This window comes from Pseudoliparis swirei, chromosome 6, assembly GCF_029220125.1.
Source record: "Pseudoliparis swirei isolate HS2019 ecotype Mariana Trench chromosome 6, NWPU_hadal_v1, whole genome shotgun sequence".
Taxonomy (NCBI): Eukaryota; Metazoa; Chordata; class Actinopteri; order Perciformes; family Liparidae; genus Pseudoliparis; species Pseudoliparis swirei.
The window spans coordinates 1,876,754-1,895,105 of record NC_079393.1 but is presented as its reverse complement, the minus strand read 5'-3'; the positions used below and the strand labels follow the sequence as shown (position 1 = coordinate 1,895,105).

At 44.1% G+C, this 18,352-nt stretch overlaps 1 protein-coding gene across 1 annotated transcript in view; it reads right to left on the bottom strand.

The window, feature by feature from the left end:
• Positions 1–18,352, bottom strand: part of aass (aminoadipate-semialdehyde synthase) — a 30,630-nt gene extending 12,278 nt beyond the window's left edge. The window contains exons 1-13 of the mRNA XM_056416387.1: positions 17,928–18,352; positions 13,399–13,631; positions 12,532–12,708; positions 11,987–12,071; positions 9,388–9,455; positions 9,164–9,310; positions 9,002–9,080; positions 7,911–8,038; positions 6,958–7,103; positions 4,574–4,696; positions 2,777–2,888; positions 2,631–2,690; positions 1,277–1,344 (exon numbers count right to left, since the gene is read on the bottom strand). Coding sequence (XP_056272362.1) covers positions 1,277–1,344; positions 2,631–2,690; positions 2,777–2,888; positions 4,574–4,696; positions 6,958–7,103; positions 7,911–8,038; positions 9,002–9,080; positions 9,164–9,310; positions 9,388–9,455; positions 11,987–12,071; positions 12,532–12,708; positions 13,399–13,617 — 1,412 coding nt within the window. The 5' untranslated portion in view covers positions 13,618–13,631; positions 17,928–18,352. The remainder of the gene's footprint in view (positions 1–1,276; positions 1,345–2,630; positions 2,691–2,776; positions 2,889–4,573; positions 4,697–6,957; positions 7,104–7,910; positions 8,039–9,001; positions 9,081–9,163; positions 9,311–9,387; positions 9,456–11,986; positions 12,072–12,531; positions 12,709–13,398; positions 13,632–17,927) is intronic.

The following is an 18,352-nucleotide window of genomic DNA, read 5'->3' as shown; positions in this document are numbered from 1 at the left end:
GGACAGTGAATAATCCCCAAGTTGAAAGAAAAAGAAAATAAAGAAATTGCTTAAAAAATAACTCTTATTTAAACATTCAAAACACTTGTTATTAATAAACTACTGCTCGAGTACATGTTTACAGTTTTAAATTAGAGGTTTTTAAAAAGAAATCATTGATGTAACGGATGATTTAAATACTCATAAAACAATCATATAAGTAACATTAAATTGGAGAGGGTACATTTTTTCTCATGACCAAGCCAAACTTTTTAAATACATTTGTAACATCTTCTAATCGCATTTCCACTTTTTCGGCTCCAAAGTTTCCCGTTTGGGTTCAGTCTTGGTCCGTGGCCAGGAAGCAGCGGCAGCTCTCTTTAATTAAACCGAGAGGCCTTCTACGTGTGATTCTGCATGCTGGATTATCTCAACACCATAACAACACTAACACATAATGGAGGCATCACCCAGAGTGACCTGTGGCATTACTACCCCCCCCTCCCTGGCCCCCTGGCTCTGGTCTAATTGGACGGGGGGGTGGAGGTCCGACCGCCGCCGAGCATCGTCCGCTTAATTAAAAAGAAAAGAAAAGGGAGACGTTTCTCCCTGGTTTACATATTTTAAGGAACTCAATCAACAGGATTAAGATTTGGTGGCATGGTTTGTCTGGAAAAATGATACTTAAGATCAATTAGGAGGAAAACTCATCATCTCAGGAGGTGGGGGCCTAAATATGGGCAACAAAAAACCAGAGTCTCAAGAAGAGGCTGAACCTGAAGGTTTAGTAAAGAAACAAGCATTATTAAAACGGTCCTCAGATTAGAAGTGACGAGCCCATTGAAACGTTGACGTGTGAGACGCTAAACGTGTAAATCAATGGGGAAATTATTCAAAGCAGATTAACAAAAACAAACAGAACGCAGACGAGGATTACTGTTAATATTGAGGTCGTACGTTTTCTCAACGGAGATATAAAAAGCTGTCGGAAAACTCTCGATTTTCTCCGAGTCGCTGGAAAAAAGACTTGTTCACTTTGACCGAAAAGAAGCTAGCAGCTTCCATTGTTTGTGCTAAGCTAACAGCTAACAGCCGCCTGTGTGAATGCATGACAGACCGATGAGGGCGGAACGCACACAAAACACAACGCGGAACATAAATATTGTGATTTCTTGGCGTCGGGGAGGCCGATGTTGCGTTAGCCGAGCATGATAGCAACGTAGCTTCAACGTAGCTTCATTCACCGACTGGACGTCCGCCCGGAGACGGCTGAACTCACGGGTGAAATGAATCTTACCTTCTCTTTCGATGTTTCTCGATGTATTCGAACTTCGGGGTGAGGACTCCGTTGGACGTGATGACGGCCTTCAGGAGAGGGAAGGATTCAATCAGAGAGCACGAGAGGGAAATGAGTTGTCAAATAAATTGATGAATAAATAAAGATGTTATGTAATGAGAGCCACGGAGACGGTGTTATTCTCTCTCTAAAGGGGGTATTTTGTATTTTTGTAACCAAGTTTAATAATTGCGCTGCAATCATTTTGGATTACGGCGGTCGCCATCTTGTTTTTTTTAAAAACTGGTGAACAGGAAGTGATCGTATGTGGACTGAGGAGGTATGACAGAAATGGCGTATACGTCTCTGGTGTCGACCTGTCAGTCATCTGCTAGCCCCGCCCCTAAAGCGGCCCCTGCTTTATGGTCTGTGTGACTCTAAATGACCATAATGTACTAAATGATGACATCATGCTGTATAGAAGAAGACTTGAAGCTAGAGACAGACATAAACTCATGTTTACAATGTTTACTGAGGGAATACATCAAGAGAAGTAGAGTCACTATATAGACTTCTATACAACCAGAGGAGCCCCCTGGTGGTCAGGAGAGAGAATGCAGCTTCAACACATGAAGCATAGACTTCTATACAACCAGAGGAGTCGCCCCCTGGTGGTCAGGAGAGAGAATGCAGCTTTAACCCATGAAGCACATACTTCTATACAACCAGATGAGTCGCCCCCTGGTGGTCAGGAGAGAGAATGCAGCTTTAACACATGAAGCATAGACTTCTATACAACCAGAGGAGTTGACCCCTGGTGGTCAGTAGAGAGAATGCAGCTTTAACACATGCAGCATAGACTTCTATACAACCAAAGGACTCAACCTCACGAGAGAGAATGCAGCTTTAACACATGAAGCATAGACTTCTATACAACCAAAGGAGTCGACCTCACGAGAGAGAATGCAGCTTTAACACATGCAGCATAGACTTCTATACAACCAAAGGAGTCGACCTCACGAGAGAGAATGCAGCTTTAACACATGCAGCATAGACTTCTATACAACCAAAGGAGTCGACCTCACGAGAGAGAATGCAGCTTTAACACATGCAGCATAGACTTCTATACAACCAAAGGAGTCGACCTCACGAGAGAGAATGCAGCTTTAACACATGCAGCATAGACTTCTATACAACCAAAGGAGTCGACCTCACGAGAGAGAATGCAGCTTTAACACATGCAGCATAGACTTCTATACAACCAAAGGAGTCGACCTCACGAGAGAGAATGCAGCTTTAACACATGCAGCAGCCGGTCTAAAAGCAGCTCTCTCCTGCCGCGGATACGGTGACAGGCGGAGGTCACATGACTCACGTCTCTGACTTGGGGGCTGAAGTCCTCCTGGTCCAGCGGCCTGGTGGCGTCTGAAGGCAGCTGATGACACAACACGGTATATTTAAAGGGCCGGTCTCTCTGGCTGTGCAGGTTAACCCTTTGCCCCCCGCGGTGACGCCTCCTACCATCTCCCACAGGTAGGGGAACAGCCGGTCCCCAAAGTACTCCGTGGCCCCGACGGGCAGCTGAGCTGGGAGGTTGTCGATGGAGCACATGAGGATCCCGTTGCCCTCCACGCTGCAGGGGGGGGCGGTACTTATATGAGCACGAGATATTATTACAGTATATTAGCATGAGGTATTAGATATTATATCTTATATTAGCATTAGAGGTATTATTATAGTATATTAGCATTAGAGGTATTAGATATTCTATTAGCATGAGAGATATTATATCTTGATATAATATGTGAGCATTAGAGGCATTATATATGATAATTTACATTAGCATTAGAGGTATTATATTATTTCTTATATTAGCATTAGAGATAATATATATAGTGTCTTATATTAGAATCTGATATTATATCTTATATTGGCATTAGAGATATTGGATATTATTATGTCTTATATTAGAATTAGAGATATATCTTCTATAAGCATTAGAGATATTATTATATTAGCATTAGAGGTATTAGATATATCTTATATTAGCATTAGAGATATAAGATATGACAATTTATATTAGCATTAGATATTATTATATATTATATTATCATGAGAGATAATAGATATGTTATATTAGCATTAGAGATAATATATTATATTTAGAGATGCACCGATCAGGTTTTTTGGTGCCGATCACCGATCACTGGAATCAGTATCTGCCGATCTGATAATACCGATCACGGTGTCGATTGAAGCATTCTATTTATTGTGTAGCATTATTGCCGAGGACTATGAGGAAATACATATTTAAAGCAACTCAAACATTTAAAAAATTACAGATTTCTTTAAACATTTAGGACTTTTACTTTGAAAAATGTCCTAATTGATACATTAAAATTGTTTGATTGCTATTGTAGGGGATTTCAGATATGTATGGAACACATCTGCATCATTCATTTCCTGGAACTCTTGGGGAAATCTATTTACAGGACTTTTTTTAACATACAAAAGTCTGACTTATTTTTATAAACTCTTCCTTGGTACAGTACAAATGTTTTAATGTTAGCATAATTTAAGCTAAATCTCAGAAACGATCTATAAAGATACAAAATCAGTTCATTGTTTACTTTTATATGCTAGTGTATGATTTGTCGACATCTTATTTTGAAAAACGGATGTTGTTTCACGTGGTTCTTTGCGCTAACTTTGCAAAACCGGATGTTGTCACTTAAATCCTTCCGCTAACGTGATCAAACCCTCTTAGCTCCCGATGGAATGTGTTTAGCGTGAGCATCTCTAGGGGCTCAGAGCCTCAGACATGTGAGAGTCGGCTGAGTCGACCCAGAGATTCAACTCGGGGGACGGGGACGCCGCTCGGTGGTGAGGATCCCCTCTGACCTCTGACTCTGCGGCCCTCGCCGGGCGCATCGTCTCCGTTGCGATTGAAACGTCTGATAGTTCTCTCAGATGTGACGTCATCTGATCGGCTGTTTTGAGAACGCCGATCAAAACCGATAATGGGAATATCGGCCGATATGGATCGGCGCCGATCAGATCGGTGCATCCCTAATTATATTAGCATTAAAGATAATATATATTATTATATTATATTAGCATTAGAGGTATTAGATATTAGAATTAGAGGTATTATATATTATTATATTATCACGGTGTCATATACAAGTGTTAGGAATGAAACAATACAGATGGAATATATGTATGTACACATACACACAATATACACACAAACCCACAGGTGTGGAACCCACAGGGGTTAGACCCACAGGTGTGGACCCGCGGTTCACGGCGCCGTACCTGTCGTGGTCGACGTGCTGGTCGGCGTCGTACATGCAGAAGGGCTTATCGATGGTGGTGCACTCGTTCATGAAGTCGATGGAGCCGCCGGTGTCGGCCGATATGTCACAGATGGCCAGCAGTCTGTAGACGGAGAGGTCAAGAGGTCAGCGGAGGGCAGTCACTTCGCAAACACCACCGCAGATACAGATGTGACCTTTGACCTCTGTGGAGATACAGCAGCTACCACACTGCACTGCTGTCCATGTACTATATATACACATACACATATATATTAGGGCTGTGAAACGATTACAATTTTTAATCAGGTTAATCACAGGTTTCTGTGGATTAATCATGATTAATCCCATATATACATTCAGGGTTTTTCCTGGGTCAAAATGGGTCTTCGGTGCTCCCAAAAAAAATGTTGGCGCGCTGTGCGCGCACCGTCTGTACATTGAGTGAGTGATCAGCAGCTGGCCGCTCGGTCCATTCGCGCACCTCACAGTTGCGTATTGATCAGACAAGAAGACACGCTTATCAACTTCAGTGTTTCCCCTCCTATTACCCTGTTATTTTCGTCTACCCCCCCCCGTCAACAATTCTCGGCTCGCGCGACAGAGCGATGCACGCGCCGGCATCCGAGCTCTGCGGCGCGCGAGACGGAGCTCTGAGTCGTGTTAACGCGACACTAGAGACAGAATGACACGCTGCTGGAGAGACGACCAACAACAGACGCATTGGAAGCTCATTCTGCGCATGCGTTAAATGCGTTAAAAGAAAATAACTAGTTAAACCTGTAATTTAATTAACTGAGTTAACGCGTTATTTTTCACAGCACTAATATATATACACACACACATATATATATACACATATATACACACACATATATACATATAAATATATATATATATTAGGGCTGTCAATCGATTACATTTTTTTAACTAATTAATCGCACATTTTGAAATTCATTAATCGCGATTAAAAGTTGTTTTTCTTCTTTTTAAAGACCAAACTTCACACAGAGCTGTGTTTTCAAAGAGGCTCCTACCTATAAAGTGCCAGCGAGGTATTTAATATTGTGGATGATAAATTGTTTCTTCAGTGAAACATCCAGATTAGTAAAAAAAAAGAAGTATATTGAGACCCCATTGGTCCTGTCATCTTTACCACTGAACAGCAGAACCAGTGGCCTTGGTAACTGACTGACATTCACATGTGTCACGTTCACCCTCTGGAGGCTGGGGGCATTTTATACATTTTACAAAAACATGTAAATTCACCTTTTAAAGGCGTTTTCATATGACACATACCCACGTGTTATACATCAAACATTCCAGAACAATCTCAGCTCTATTCAATGAGGCTCAGTTGTCCTTGTGCCGTGTTCTCTGCTCTCTGACTGACAGGTGGCTAATGAGCCTCACCTGTAGTGGGAGGTCCTTTGTGATTTACTGAGTGTTCATTGGTTGTTTTTTTCGCAAAATGTTGACAGACAAACGGATTGACCAATCACGTTGAAGGTTTCGTGTGTCGAGTTCTTTCCGCGCCGCGTCCCCCGACACGTCGCCCCTCCGTTCCTCTGTGTGTCAGAGGGGGAGACGGGAGGAAGGAGGAGCAGGAGGAAACCCGACTGATTCATCCACGAGTTTAACTGATTTATGATCCTTATTTTCGCGGAGAAATAATTGTTTTAAAAACGGAAACAGTGTTAAACCGTACTGCCGCGGCTTGACACTCGGTTTGAGTGTAAAAACTTCAACGAACACCGGAAGTAAACAAAGTTGGGTTAATTGCGTTAAAATATTTTAGTGCGTTCACGCGGCCAAATTAATCGCATAGATTAACGCGTTAACTCTGACAGCCCTAATATATATATACACATATATATACATACATATACATATACACATGGATTAATCATGATTAATCACATATTACCGATATTCTCAGTATATTTTTGTGAGAACATAAAGATTTATGACAAAAGACAGATATATACATTTATACACAGGGGTGCACAGAACTTGCTCACCGGCGCACGCCGGCATTGGAGCTCTGCGGCGCGCGAGACGGAGCTCTGAGTCGTGTTAACGCGACACTAGAGACAGAATGACACGCTGCTGGAGAGACGACCAACAACAGACGTATTGGAAGCTCATTCTGCGCATGCGTTAAATGCGGTAAAAAAAACCAACTAATTAATCCTGTAATTTAATCATAACGCGTTATTTTTCACAGCACTAATATATACATATATATGTATACATACATATATATATGTATACATACATATATATACACATATATATATACATGTATATATGTATACATACATATATATATATACATATATATGTATATATATATATGGAAAACCCAGAAGTCAGCGCTCCTACTTGTGGGGCAGCCCCGGGGATCCCTCGGTGGCCGAGGGGGAGGTCTTGGGCCGCATCAGCTTCTGGGCGTCCAGTCGTCTGAGCAGTCGGGGGGTTTGGGGGTCCCAGTAAATGCAATTGATCAGACAGGTCGTGTAGGGCGCCACCTGCAGGTAAAGCATAGACACAGCACTTGCGATGAGTGTGACGCATACAACAGGAAATCTCGGAAAAGTGGATAACTGATTTACTGTTTAAAATCTCTTCCACCATGGTGGTTTAATTTCGGAGGTTGTCTTTTTTACTCTGACTTTTGGCCCACACATGATGATGATGTTGCACCGATACGTGGTGCTACGTCATCATCAGATGTGTTGCTACGTCATCATCAGATATGTGTTGCTACGTCATCATCAGATACGTGTTGCTACGTCATCATCAGATACGTGTTGCTACGTCATCATCAGATACGTGTTGCTACGTCATCATCAGATATGTGTTGCTACGTCATCATCAGATACGTGTTGCTACGTCATCATCAGATACGTGGTGCTACGTCATCATCAGATACGTGTTGCTACGTCATCATCAGATACGTGCTACGTCATCATCAGATACGTGGTGCTACGTCATCATCAGATACGTGTTGCTACGTCATCATCAGATACGTGCTACGTCATCAGCACGGTGCATTTTAACGTCCATAAGTGTGATCACTTTCTCCAGCGGAGTGCCACAGGGCTCCTTCCTCGGTCCCATTCGGTTCTCCATGGGACGGTCCCCCTCGGGCCAAATCATTACCAAATATAAACACATTTCCCTCAATCGTTACGCCGATGCCACTTCATCTTCCCCAGTGTAGCCTGACTCTCGGACCGCCTTGAACACTTAGAAAAGCCAAACACGACTTCAGAACCGCTTTCCTAAAGCCGGATGGAGGTTTTGTGACATCCGACACTTTGACTCCGACTCACGCTGGTCCTGAAGTGCGAGGTGTAAAGCTCCGGGTGGTCCTCGTACTCCATGGGGTCGTAGAAGCCGTCGCTCTTCCTCATCAGGTGGTGATGTCGGCTCAGGACGGTGGCGTACATTTTGGTCATATCTAACAACAACAACAACAAACACTCTGTAAATTAAACACTTTGTGAAACATTTAAAAACACTGTACACTGCTCAGACTCTTATACTAAAGTGGTAGTGTTGGTTCTGGTGCTCCCTGTGGACTAAAGTGGTAGTGTTGGTTCTGCTGCCCCCTGTGGACTAAAGTGGTAGTGTTGGTTCTGGTGCCCCCTGTGGACTACAGTGGTAGTGTTGGTTCTGGTGCCCCCTGTGGACTAAAGTGGTAGTGTTGGTTCTGCTGCCCCCTGTGGACTAAAGTGGTAGTGTTGGTTCTGGTGCCCCCTGTGGACTACAGTGGTAGTGTTGGTTCTGTTGCCCCCTGTGGACTAAAGTGGTAGTGTTGGTTCTGCTGCCCCCTGTGGACTAAAGTGGTAGTGTTGGTTCTGGTGCCCCCTGTGGACTAAAGTGGTAGTGTTGGTTCTGGTGCCCCCTGTGGACTACAGTGGTAGTGTTGGTTCTGGTGCCCCCTGTGGACTAAAGTGGTAGTGTTGGTTCTGCTGCCCCCTGTGGACTAAAGTGGTAGTGTTGGTTCTGGTGCCCCCTGTGGACTACAGTGGTAGTGTTGGTTCTGGTGCCCCCTGTGGACTACAGTGGTAGTGTTGGTTCTGGTGCCCCCTGTGGACTACAGTGGTAGTGTTGGTTCTGGCGCCCCCTGTGGACTACAGTGGTAGTGTTGGTTCTGGTGCCCCCTGTGGACTAAAGTGGTAGTGTTGGTTCTGGCGCCCCCTGTGGACTACAGTGGTAGTGTTGGTTCTGGTGCCCCCTGTGGACTAAAGTGGTAGTGTTGGTTCTGGTGCCCCCTGTGGACTAAAGTGGTAGTGTTGGTTCTGGCGCCCCCTGTGGACTAAAGTGGTAGTGTTGGTTCTGGCACCCCCTGTGGACTACAGTGGTAGTGTCTCCTAGCCTCCAAATGTTTTGACACCCCCTTAACGCGGGAAAGACGAACCTCCTGTTTCAGAGACGTCCTTCAACTCGTGGGGCTCGACGTACTCGACAGGAAGCTCGTTGAGGATGTCTTGGGCTCCCTACGGGGAGAGAAGAGGGTAATAAAGTCAAGTTACCCGAATACTCCTCAGGGGCATCCACCGCTCTGTGCGTTTCTTTGTACCTTGGAGACATTGCCGGTGCCGGTGAAACAAAACGTCACGGGGCCGATGGATTTGGGCATGAGCCCCATGGAGATCACATACCCACAATCCCTCACTGCCTGGATGGCCTGGCTCACGTTCCTGTAGTTGTGAGCCATGCCGATGTGCTGCGAGACAGGAAGTGACGGGATGGATGAAAAGAAAAGGAGGAGGAGGCAGGAAGCAGGAAGAGCGTTGGTCTTACCATGAAGGGCGTGTGGTGGCCGAGGGCGAGGAAGCGAAGCCCCAACCCGTGAAGGATGTTAATCATTCCTACAAAAACCACAGAGAAAAAACAAATAGAGTAACTCTGTTAAACCATCTGAAGTTCAAAGAAATATAAAAGTCCAGCAGAACTTTGTATTTGTAAACGATGACGCCTCGATAACCACCAACGTTAATCACGGAGTTCCACAAGGTTCTGTGCTTGGACCATTTTATTTACCTTATACATGCTTCCTTTGGGCAATATTATCAGGAAACACTCCATAAACTTTCACTGCTATGCAGATGATACTCAACTATATCTATCGATAAAACCAGAGGAGAGCAACCAACTAAGTAAAATTCAAGCATGTCTTAAAGACATAAAAACATGGATGACCTGCAACTTCTTGATGTTAAACTCAGACAAAACCTAAGTAATTTTACTCGGCCCTGAGCACCTCAGAGATCAATTATCTGGTGATGTGGATTCTGTAGATGGCATTGCCCTGGCATCCAACACCACTGTAAAGAATCTTGGCGTTATCTTTGATCGGGACTTGTCCTTTAACTCCCACGTAAAGCAAATCTCAAGGACTGCATTCTTTCATCTACGTAATATTTAAAAAATCAGGCACATCTTGTCTCAAAAAGATGCAGAAAAATTGGTTCACGCGTTCGTTACTTCGAGACTGGATTACTGCAACTCCTTATTATCAGGCTGCTCTAATAAATCTCTTAGGTCCCTCCAGTTGATCCAGAATGCTGCAGCTCGTGTTCTCACTAAAACTAAGAAAAGAGATCACATCACTCCTGCACTAGCTGCTCTGCACTGGCTCCCCGTAAAATCAAGAATCACTTTTAAAATTCTTCTCTTAACGTACAAAGCCTTGATTGGTGATTTACCATCATATCTTAAGGAGCTTGTAGTACCATATTGCCCCACTAGAGAGCTGCGCTCACTAAATGCGGGACTACTTGTAGTTCCTAGAGTCTTAAAAAGTAGAATGGGAGCCAGAGCCTTTAGTTATCAAGCTCCTCTTTTATGGAACCAGCTTCCAATTTCAGTCCGGGAGGCAGACACAGTCACCTCGTTTAAGAGTCGACTGAAGACTTTCCTCTTTGACAGAGCTTATAGTTAGGGCTGAATCAGGTTCACCTGGTCCAGCCCCTTGATATGCTGCTATAGGCTTATAGCTGCCGGGGGACATTTTAGGATGCACTGAGTACCTATCTCCTCTCCTCTCTCCTTAGGGACGTTTAGGATGCACTGAGCACCCATCTCCTCTTTTCTCTCCTTAAGGATGAATGTTCATCTCTCAATCACACGTTACTAACTCTGCTTTCTCTCCGGAGTCCTTTTGACTTCACGTCTCATGGGGTCATCGGACCCTATGAGACGGCATAGATCCTATCTGCTGATGGATCATCGAGGTCTGGGTCGTGGAATTCCTGCTACTGACTACGCCACTGTCCTGTTGAGACTCCGCCCACTGTTGAGACTCCGCCCACTCCTCCTCTCTACCTCCATCTGCCTGATGGATCGTGGAGGTCTCCTTCGTGGAATATGCCTACTATGAACTATTCATACACTCTGTCATATTCATTGAATGTATTTTAACTCTAAATCTGTCCTTCTGGTCACATGACATCTATTGTTCTGTCCATCCTGGAGAGGGATCCTCCTCTGTTGCTCTCCTGAAGGTTTCTTCCCTTTTTTTCCCCCTGAAGGGTTATTTGGGAGTTTTTCCTGGTCCGATGTGAGGTTTTGGGGCAGGGATGTCTATGTGTACAGATTGTAAAGCACTCCGAGACAAATTTGTAATTTGTGAAATTGGGCTATACAAATAAACTGAAATGAATTGAATTGAACATGTATTTATAGCAAAATGACAGTGACATAAATCATAAAAAAAGAAAAACACAACTTTAATTTCTTTGATAATTTCTTTTACAAAAATTGGCGAATAATTGAATTTTTATGTCAGAAACGATCGTTGCACGTGATGCGTTTAAGGACTGTCGGAAAGATGAAAATATGACGCTAATTGAATGTTTTTTCAAGCTCTGGCTATATTAAACAGCGTAGTTATGGTAAAATAACAAGTTTAATCAACGCAAGTATAATTTTTTGACAATATTTTATTCTTTTTTATTGCCGAATAATGGAATTTATACATTAATCATGTTACCGAACGGTTTATTTGTGACAACGTTTTAAATGAGATGCGAAGAATAAAAAGCAAATTTCAAGCTTTGTTTCGGTTGCTTTTTTAATGTCAGAGGCGATCCTTACACGTGATGCATTCAAGGACCGTCGGAAAGATGAACATTTGCTGATAATTAATGAAAAATTCCAGCTTTAACTACGGTGTAGTTCTAGTTGATCATTTAAAGAAATGTGCTTTTCCATCCCGCCGTTGGACTTTGTTCAAGTTAAATAAAACATTTGCTTCCACCTGCTTAATTAAGTTATTCCTGGTTTAAAAGGTAAAAAGGTTAAAATATTCTACGCGTGGCGTTCACTTAAGCTAACACAGATTCTTTCAGGCGTCTAGAGACGTCCACGCGTTTGTATTTTTCAGAAGCGGGGTTCATACCTGCGATCCCGGCCCAGTGGCCGAACGCTACGATCCGGAAGCCGTTGGCGTCGACCATCTTCTCGTAGTCGATCAGACGAACGTCCTGAGGACGCAAAGCGCAGCTCGTCGTAGTTTCCGTAAAAAGAATCAAACACGAGATAAACACGCAGATAGCAACAGCTTCTGCGGAAGAAAAAACGCACTTAAGGTGGACTGACCTTTAAGGTGGACTATTCTCCTCTCCGTCACAAGTTCTGCTCTGTTATTTTAAATATATATCTATAATATATCAAGTGCATTTGAATAAAAGTAACGTTTCTCTTGCAACCAGTAAACAGGAAGTGACCCTGTGGACCGAGGAGGAGGGGCATCGAGACGCTAAATACGTCTCTGGTGTCGACCTGTCAATCACCTTGTAGCCCCGCCCCTAAAGCATCTGTGTGACTCTAAATGACCATAACTCAACTCCTCTGGTTGTATATAAGTATATGCTTATTGTTTTAAAGCTGCATTCTCTCTCCTGGCCACCAAGGGGGACTCGTCTGGTTGTATAGAAGTCTCACCTTCTTCAGCAGGTCGTCCAGCAGCCCCATGTTGGCCTCCTGGGCCTTGATGGTGTGGGAGAAGAAGGCGTAGGTCTTCTGGGGGATGATCTTGTCCTCCGGAGGCCTCTTGACCCCGAGGATCAGCGAGGCCTCTGATAGGTCCTCCTGGAGGACGGCCCCCGCCCTGATGTAGTCCTGACAACACAGTTAATTAATTAAATGAGTCATTTAAATTACAACGCTGTTGACTATATAAGATAATTGTGCAAAATAAAGTAAATGTTTCAATATAAACAAAAGCGAATATTAAGCATTATTATTATAATTACACTAATTATTATTATTATTATGTCTGCATTATATTTACTATACACTCGGTACAGTAATAAAACTGCACTATTAATTACAGGTAATAGTACTGTATTAATACAGTATATTGTGTGTATAGTAATAATTAAGTAATATAAATTATATATAATAAAAATGATAGAACATGGAAACTGAATACTATAAAAATAAAATAATAATAATCACAATACAAATATACTTCAAGTCATGATGATACATATAATAACAATGAATAATATACCAATACTAAATTTTAAAAAGTAAATATAATAATAGTAATAAGCATTATTAATATAATTAAATATTATTGTTTTTAATAATTATAAGTGGTAGTAATATAATAGTGTTCTATAATGGTGTGTGTAATATAAAGCAACATGTATGATTTAGATGAGTAGTACTACTACTAGGACTACTACCACCACACAGTACTTCTACTACTACTAATACTACTACACTATAATTATACTACTACTACTTCTCCTCCTCCTCCTCCCTCCTCCTCCCCCTCCTCCCCCTCCTCCTCCTCCTCCTCACCTTCTCGTGGATGGCCCTGCGGTTGGACGGCTGCAGCAGGACCTTGACGCCGGCGGCCGTGAGCTCCTTGACGTGTTTGGGGGCGAGCGGCGCCCGCCTCTCCCACGGGTTGATGTCCTCGCGCCGGATGGCCATGACGGCGCCGCGGTGCTGGAGGCGGCGCGGCGCCACCAGGCAGCACCGCGTCGCCTTCCCTTGGCAGCTGAGGAGGCGGAACATGACTTCACCGGCCGCTGCTTCGACGGGGAGGACGAGGTCAGAGGTCAAGTTAACGGTTGCTGCTTGGAAAGAACTGCTGGGGAGTAACAGACCTGAAAGAACTGGTTGTATAGAAGTCAAAGTTTAATGTGTTGAAGCTGCATTCTCTCTCCTGACCACCAGGAGGCGACTCCTCTAGTTGTATAGAAGTCAAAGTTTAATGTGTTGAAGCTGCATTCTCTCTCCTGACCACCAGGAGGCGACTCCTCTGGTTGTATAGAAATCTATGCTTCATGTGTTAAAGCTGCATTATCTCTCCTGACAACCAGGGGGCGACTCCGCTGGTTGTATAGAAGCATATGCTTCATGTGTTAAAGCTGCATTCTCTCTCCTGACCACCAGGGGGCGACTCCTCTGGTTGTATAGAAGTCTATGCTTCATGTGTTAAAGCTGCATTCTCTCTCCTGACCACCAGGGGGCGACTCCTCTGGTTGTATAGAAGTCTATGCTTCATGTGTTAAAGCTGCATTATCTCTACTGGCCACCAGGGGGCGACTCCTCTGGTTGTATAGAAGTCTATGCTTCATGTTTTAAAGCTGCGTGCCCTGGTCCCGCCCCTAGAGATGCTGCTATTGGCTGCTGGGGGACGTTTAGGATACACTGAGCTCCTCTCTCCTCTTCTCTCTCTCCTTCTGGAGGAATTGTCATCTCTCCATCGTACATTACTAACTCTAATTCCTCCCCGGAGTCCTTGTGACTTCCCGTCTCGTCGGGTCCATCGGATCTAGCCGGCTCTGGCTCCGCCTCCTTATCGACCCAGCAGCTCAACAGAGGCAGCTGCTGTCGGCCATGACGCCTGCCCTTTTGTTCTGGAAGCTTCTCTGGCATCCGAACTGTTCATATATACTTTACTACACGTGAAGTCATGTTCCTGCGTCTTCAGGCTCATTAGCAGCTCCACTTTCACTCGGGGGGTTGGCGGTTCAATCCCCGCCCTATAGGCCGCAAGGTGAACCACGAAAAGTCCTTTAGAAAATGAATCCCGCTCCACAGTCGCGCATCTACACAATATTTAGTTCATAAAAAAGAAAGTCGTGCTTAGCTACCAAAAAAAAGTCTGTCGCTAAATTTGCCGTCGATTCTCGATGCGACTATGTTTTATGCCGAACTAGTTTCTTCAGAGCGGAATAGGATCTTGGTCACGAGGGGTGGCACGGTTCGACACGTGATCGGTCTACACCAATGAGGGAGCAGCTTTTTGTCAACAGAATGGCAAGATGGCGTCCTCGAGCAGTACGGAAGACAAAGAAAATACACCGGAATATATTAATAAATTAAATGTTTTATGCATATTACTTCAGTCAAGCACGAGGAGGTACATTATTTCACCACTACACGATGGAATACATACAGGACAAGCCGACACACGTGGCTCGGGTTGGACGGTGAGTCCCGGGACGTGGCTGAGAACTTCAAACACTGTGTTGATGTGGAGTTTGACAATATTCCCGAGGATGCTGGCTTCCATCACACGTGCTACCGTAGATTTACGGACAAAAAATCCACGGCAAAGGTGGAAAGACGTCTCGCACGTGAGAGACAAGAAGCGACGGAAGACCACGAGGCCATTCCATCGACTTCTAGCGGCACGAGTCCAACAAAGAAACTGCGATCCAGGTCAGGGCTGCCGATCGCAGCTCTGGCCTGGTCTTACTGCCTTGGGCATCATTTGTCAAAAAAAGGAGAAGTTTGTCAACCGAGCAGGCAAACGACAAAGAGACACTCTGTCAAAGGCTGAAACATTAACAGCAGGTAAAACACACACACACACACACACACACACACACACACACACACACACACACACACTGTGGTTGAGTGACTGAAAGGTACAATTATGTGTGAGATATGTCAACAAACTCATTGAGCTATCCTTTTTGTTTTGTTCAGGCCATTTGCAGAAAGCTGCCGAGTTGAAGGAGGACCAAAGTATTCTTTTGCATTTAAAAGACAAAGACTGTGTGGCTCTGGAGGTGCAGAACCACAAAGGCTGTTATAATCAGTACACCAGGTTTTTGACGAGGCCTGAAAAACCAGAGAAAGACCAGTAAGTTATTTATTATATTGCATTTCAAGGAGCTACTAACTTAACATTGCATAAGTAAACATTCAATCCGCATTCTGTTGTATGTGCACACAATCACAACACTTATTCATGTCCTTCTCATTCATATGTGTTCTAGGAGTGAGCCCACGTTTGATGTCAGCTATAAGATATTCTGTGAGAGGATCATTGGCCAAAGGCTGCTTGTCAACCAAGAGGTGCTGAGAATGGGCTGAGGAAGGCCTTCATTGAACTGGGGAAAGCAAATGAAGGTCTTGATGCTTCAAACTACAGGGAACTGAAATGCATTTTTCTCTCGCGTCTTATTATTTGTCATGTGCAAGTCCAGCTTTACACAACATGTGTGTGACAGGCCTGAGAAACTGTTTTTAATTCTTGCTGTTTGCACAAACATGTACCAGTTGGCAACAAGGAGAAGTGTGTGTGCGTGATGTTGTGTGTGTGTGTGTGTGCGTGATGTTGTGTGTGTGTGTGCGTGATGTTGTGTGTGTGTGTGTGTGTGTGTGTGTGAAGTTGTGTGCCTTTCTTGGGCATCTTTGGTGTTAAATGTGCTGTATGGCAGATGGGTTCTATCCTGTAATGTCTTGTACCACCTGCACCACTCTCTGCTTTTCATGATACTCCTGTGACTCTTAATTGTCACTGTTTTGTTCTGTTGCAGACAGGATATGTTGAAGAAGAGGCTGGCTCGTGATTTCCCCCAGCTGGTGTTTCACATCCCCACCAAGCGCAACATCTGCGAGGTGGTTTTTGCAGAGACCCTGTCAACCGGTACACTCGTGGACATGCTACCTTACCCATCAGGTGCAGAAACCACACAGTCTCGTGAGTTGAGCCAGACAGACAGCGAGACTGAAAAAGGGACAACAGAGTGCCAACAACACAAGAGGATGCAAAGACACGATATACAGCAGCGTTGTTCTTAAAAACACATCTTAGTGACACTCCTGGCATGTCATGCCCATGGCCTCCAACCTCTGAGAATGTGAATGTCACTTCAGCACAAACTGTTGTTCCCCTTGCGCTATACAATCTAGTAAACTGGATTATAGGCTGGATATGGTTGGCAAAGAGAGGATGGGACCTTGCACATCACCTGGATGACCAGAAATCCGGCCCCTGACAGTGTTTTGCATGTGAGACACTGCGGCTGCAAAGGTGCCTGTGAGACAGGAAGATGTTCCTGTTTTTCTGCAGGATTGTGTTGCACAGACTTCTGTCGTTGCTGTAATTGTGCCAACACCAAAGACACCGAGCAACTGGAAGACAACTGCCCTGACACCGACAGTGAGGACTGAGCCTCCTTAATATGTTATCTCTTTTGTAGTTTTGTACAGTTTTATATATCAGTCATATTTTTCATAAAGATTGTTTCTATTGTTCATCAGTGTTGTTTTCATTTGTGGAAGAATGAATGAACGAACGAACAAATGGTCATTGGTATAAGTACAATTACTGCCTTTTACTGCCAAAAGACTGTACTTCCTACTTTTACTGCCAAAGACTAGGAAGTACAGTCTTTGCCTTGATTTCGTCAGTGTGTGCTGGGTGTTCACAGTCCATGTTAGATCGTCAGTAAGGTGTATTCCCAGGTATGTCAAACTTGATCTAAATGACTTAACATAAGCATAACATGATCGTATATTTGCCTCATTGTTCTTATTGGACGCGGCTATATATACAGCACTATTTAGAATCCATTTAGCCCACTTTTAAGGATGTTTAAGGGTGTTTTCCTCTTTATCGGTAACGTTGAATCCAACCACGGGAGCCGCCATCTTGCCATTCTGTTGACAAAAAGCAGCTACCTCATTGGTGTAGACCGATCACGTGTCGAACCGTGCCACCACTGGCGACCAAGATCCGATTCCGCTCTGGAGAAACTAGTTCGGCATAAAACATTGTCGCATCGAGAATCGACGGCAAATTCAGCGATGGACTTTATTTTGGTAGGTTAGCACAACTCGTTCTTTTTTATGAGCTAACGATTGTGTAGATGCGCGACTGTGGAGCGGGTTGAAACGAAAACAGTGTTCACCTTACGGCCTACTAGTCAATGTGTCCTTAAGCAAACCCAGTGCGGTGGTCCGAGTGGCTTTAACCTCCACTGCGCCGCTCCCGGATCAAGACCCTCTGCACGCGTTGATTTAAGATGATCGATTATCGATAACCGGCTGCGCGTGCAGCACCACCGGGTCGAACTCACCTGTTCTTTCTTTCTAATTCTTCTCCTTCTTCTTCTTCGTCGTGTTCACCGACGGCACCGCAGAGTCACGCAGAGGTGAGCCTGGCTGCAACTTACCCACCAAACTCCGCATCTGTTTCCGGGTGAATTCCAAAATAAAATGAAAAAAGTTTCTGAACTGTATTTTCGTCAATCGAGGATAGTTTTAAGGACAATGTGTGGATTTTATTCTGAAGGCAAGACTGTTAGTTTTTTAGGGGGGGCGTGTTTATATTCCACAAGAGGAAAGCTTGTTTTAAAGTGCGAGGGCATCTCGCGTGGGCGGTTTTAAGCAATACGTCAAACGCGCACGCCCGATGTGGAGCTGAAGTAACTAACGTTATAAATTTATATGGTTATAAGTTGATAGACGGTGCTGTTAACGCCTCGTCAGCTACAACCGGATG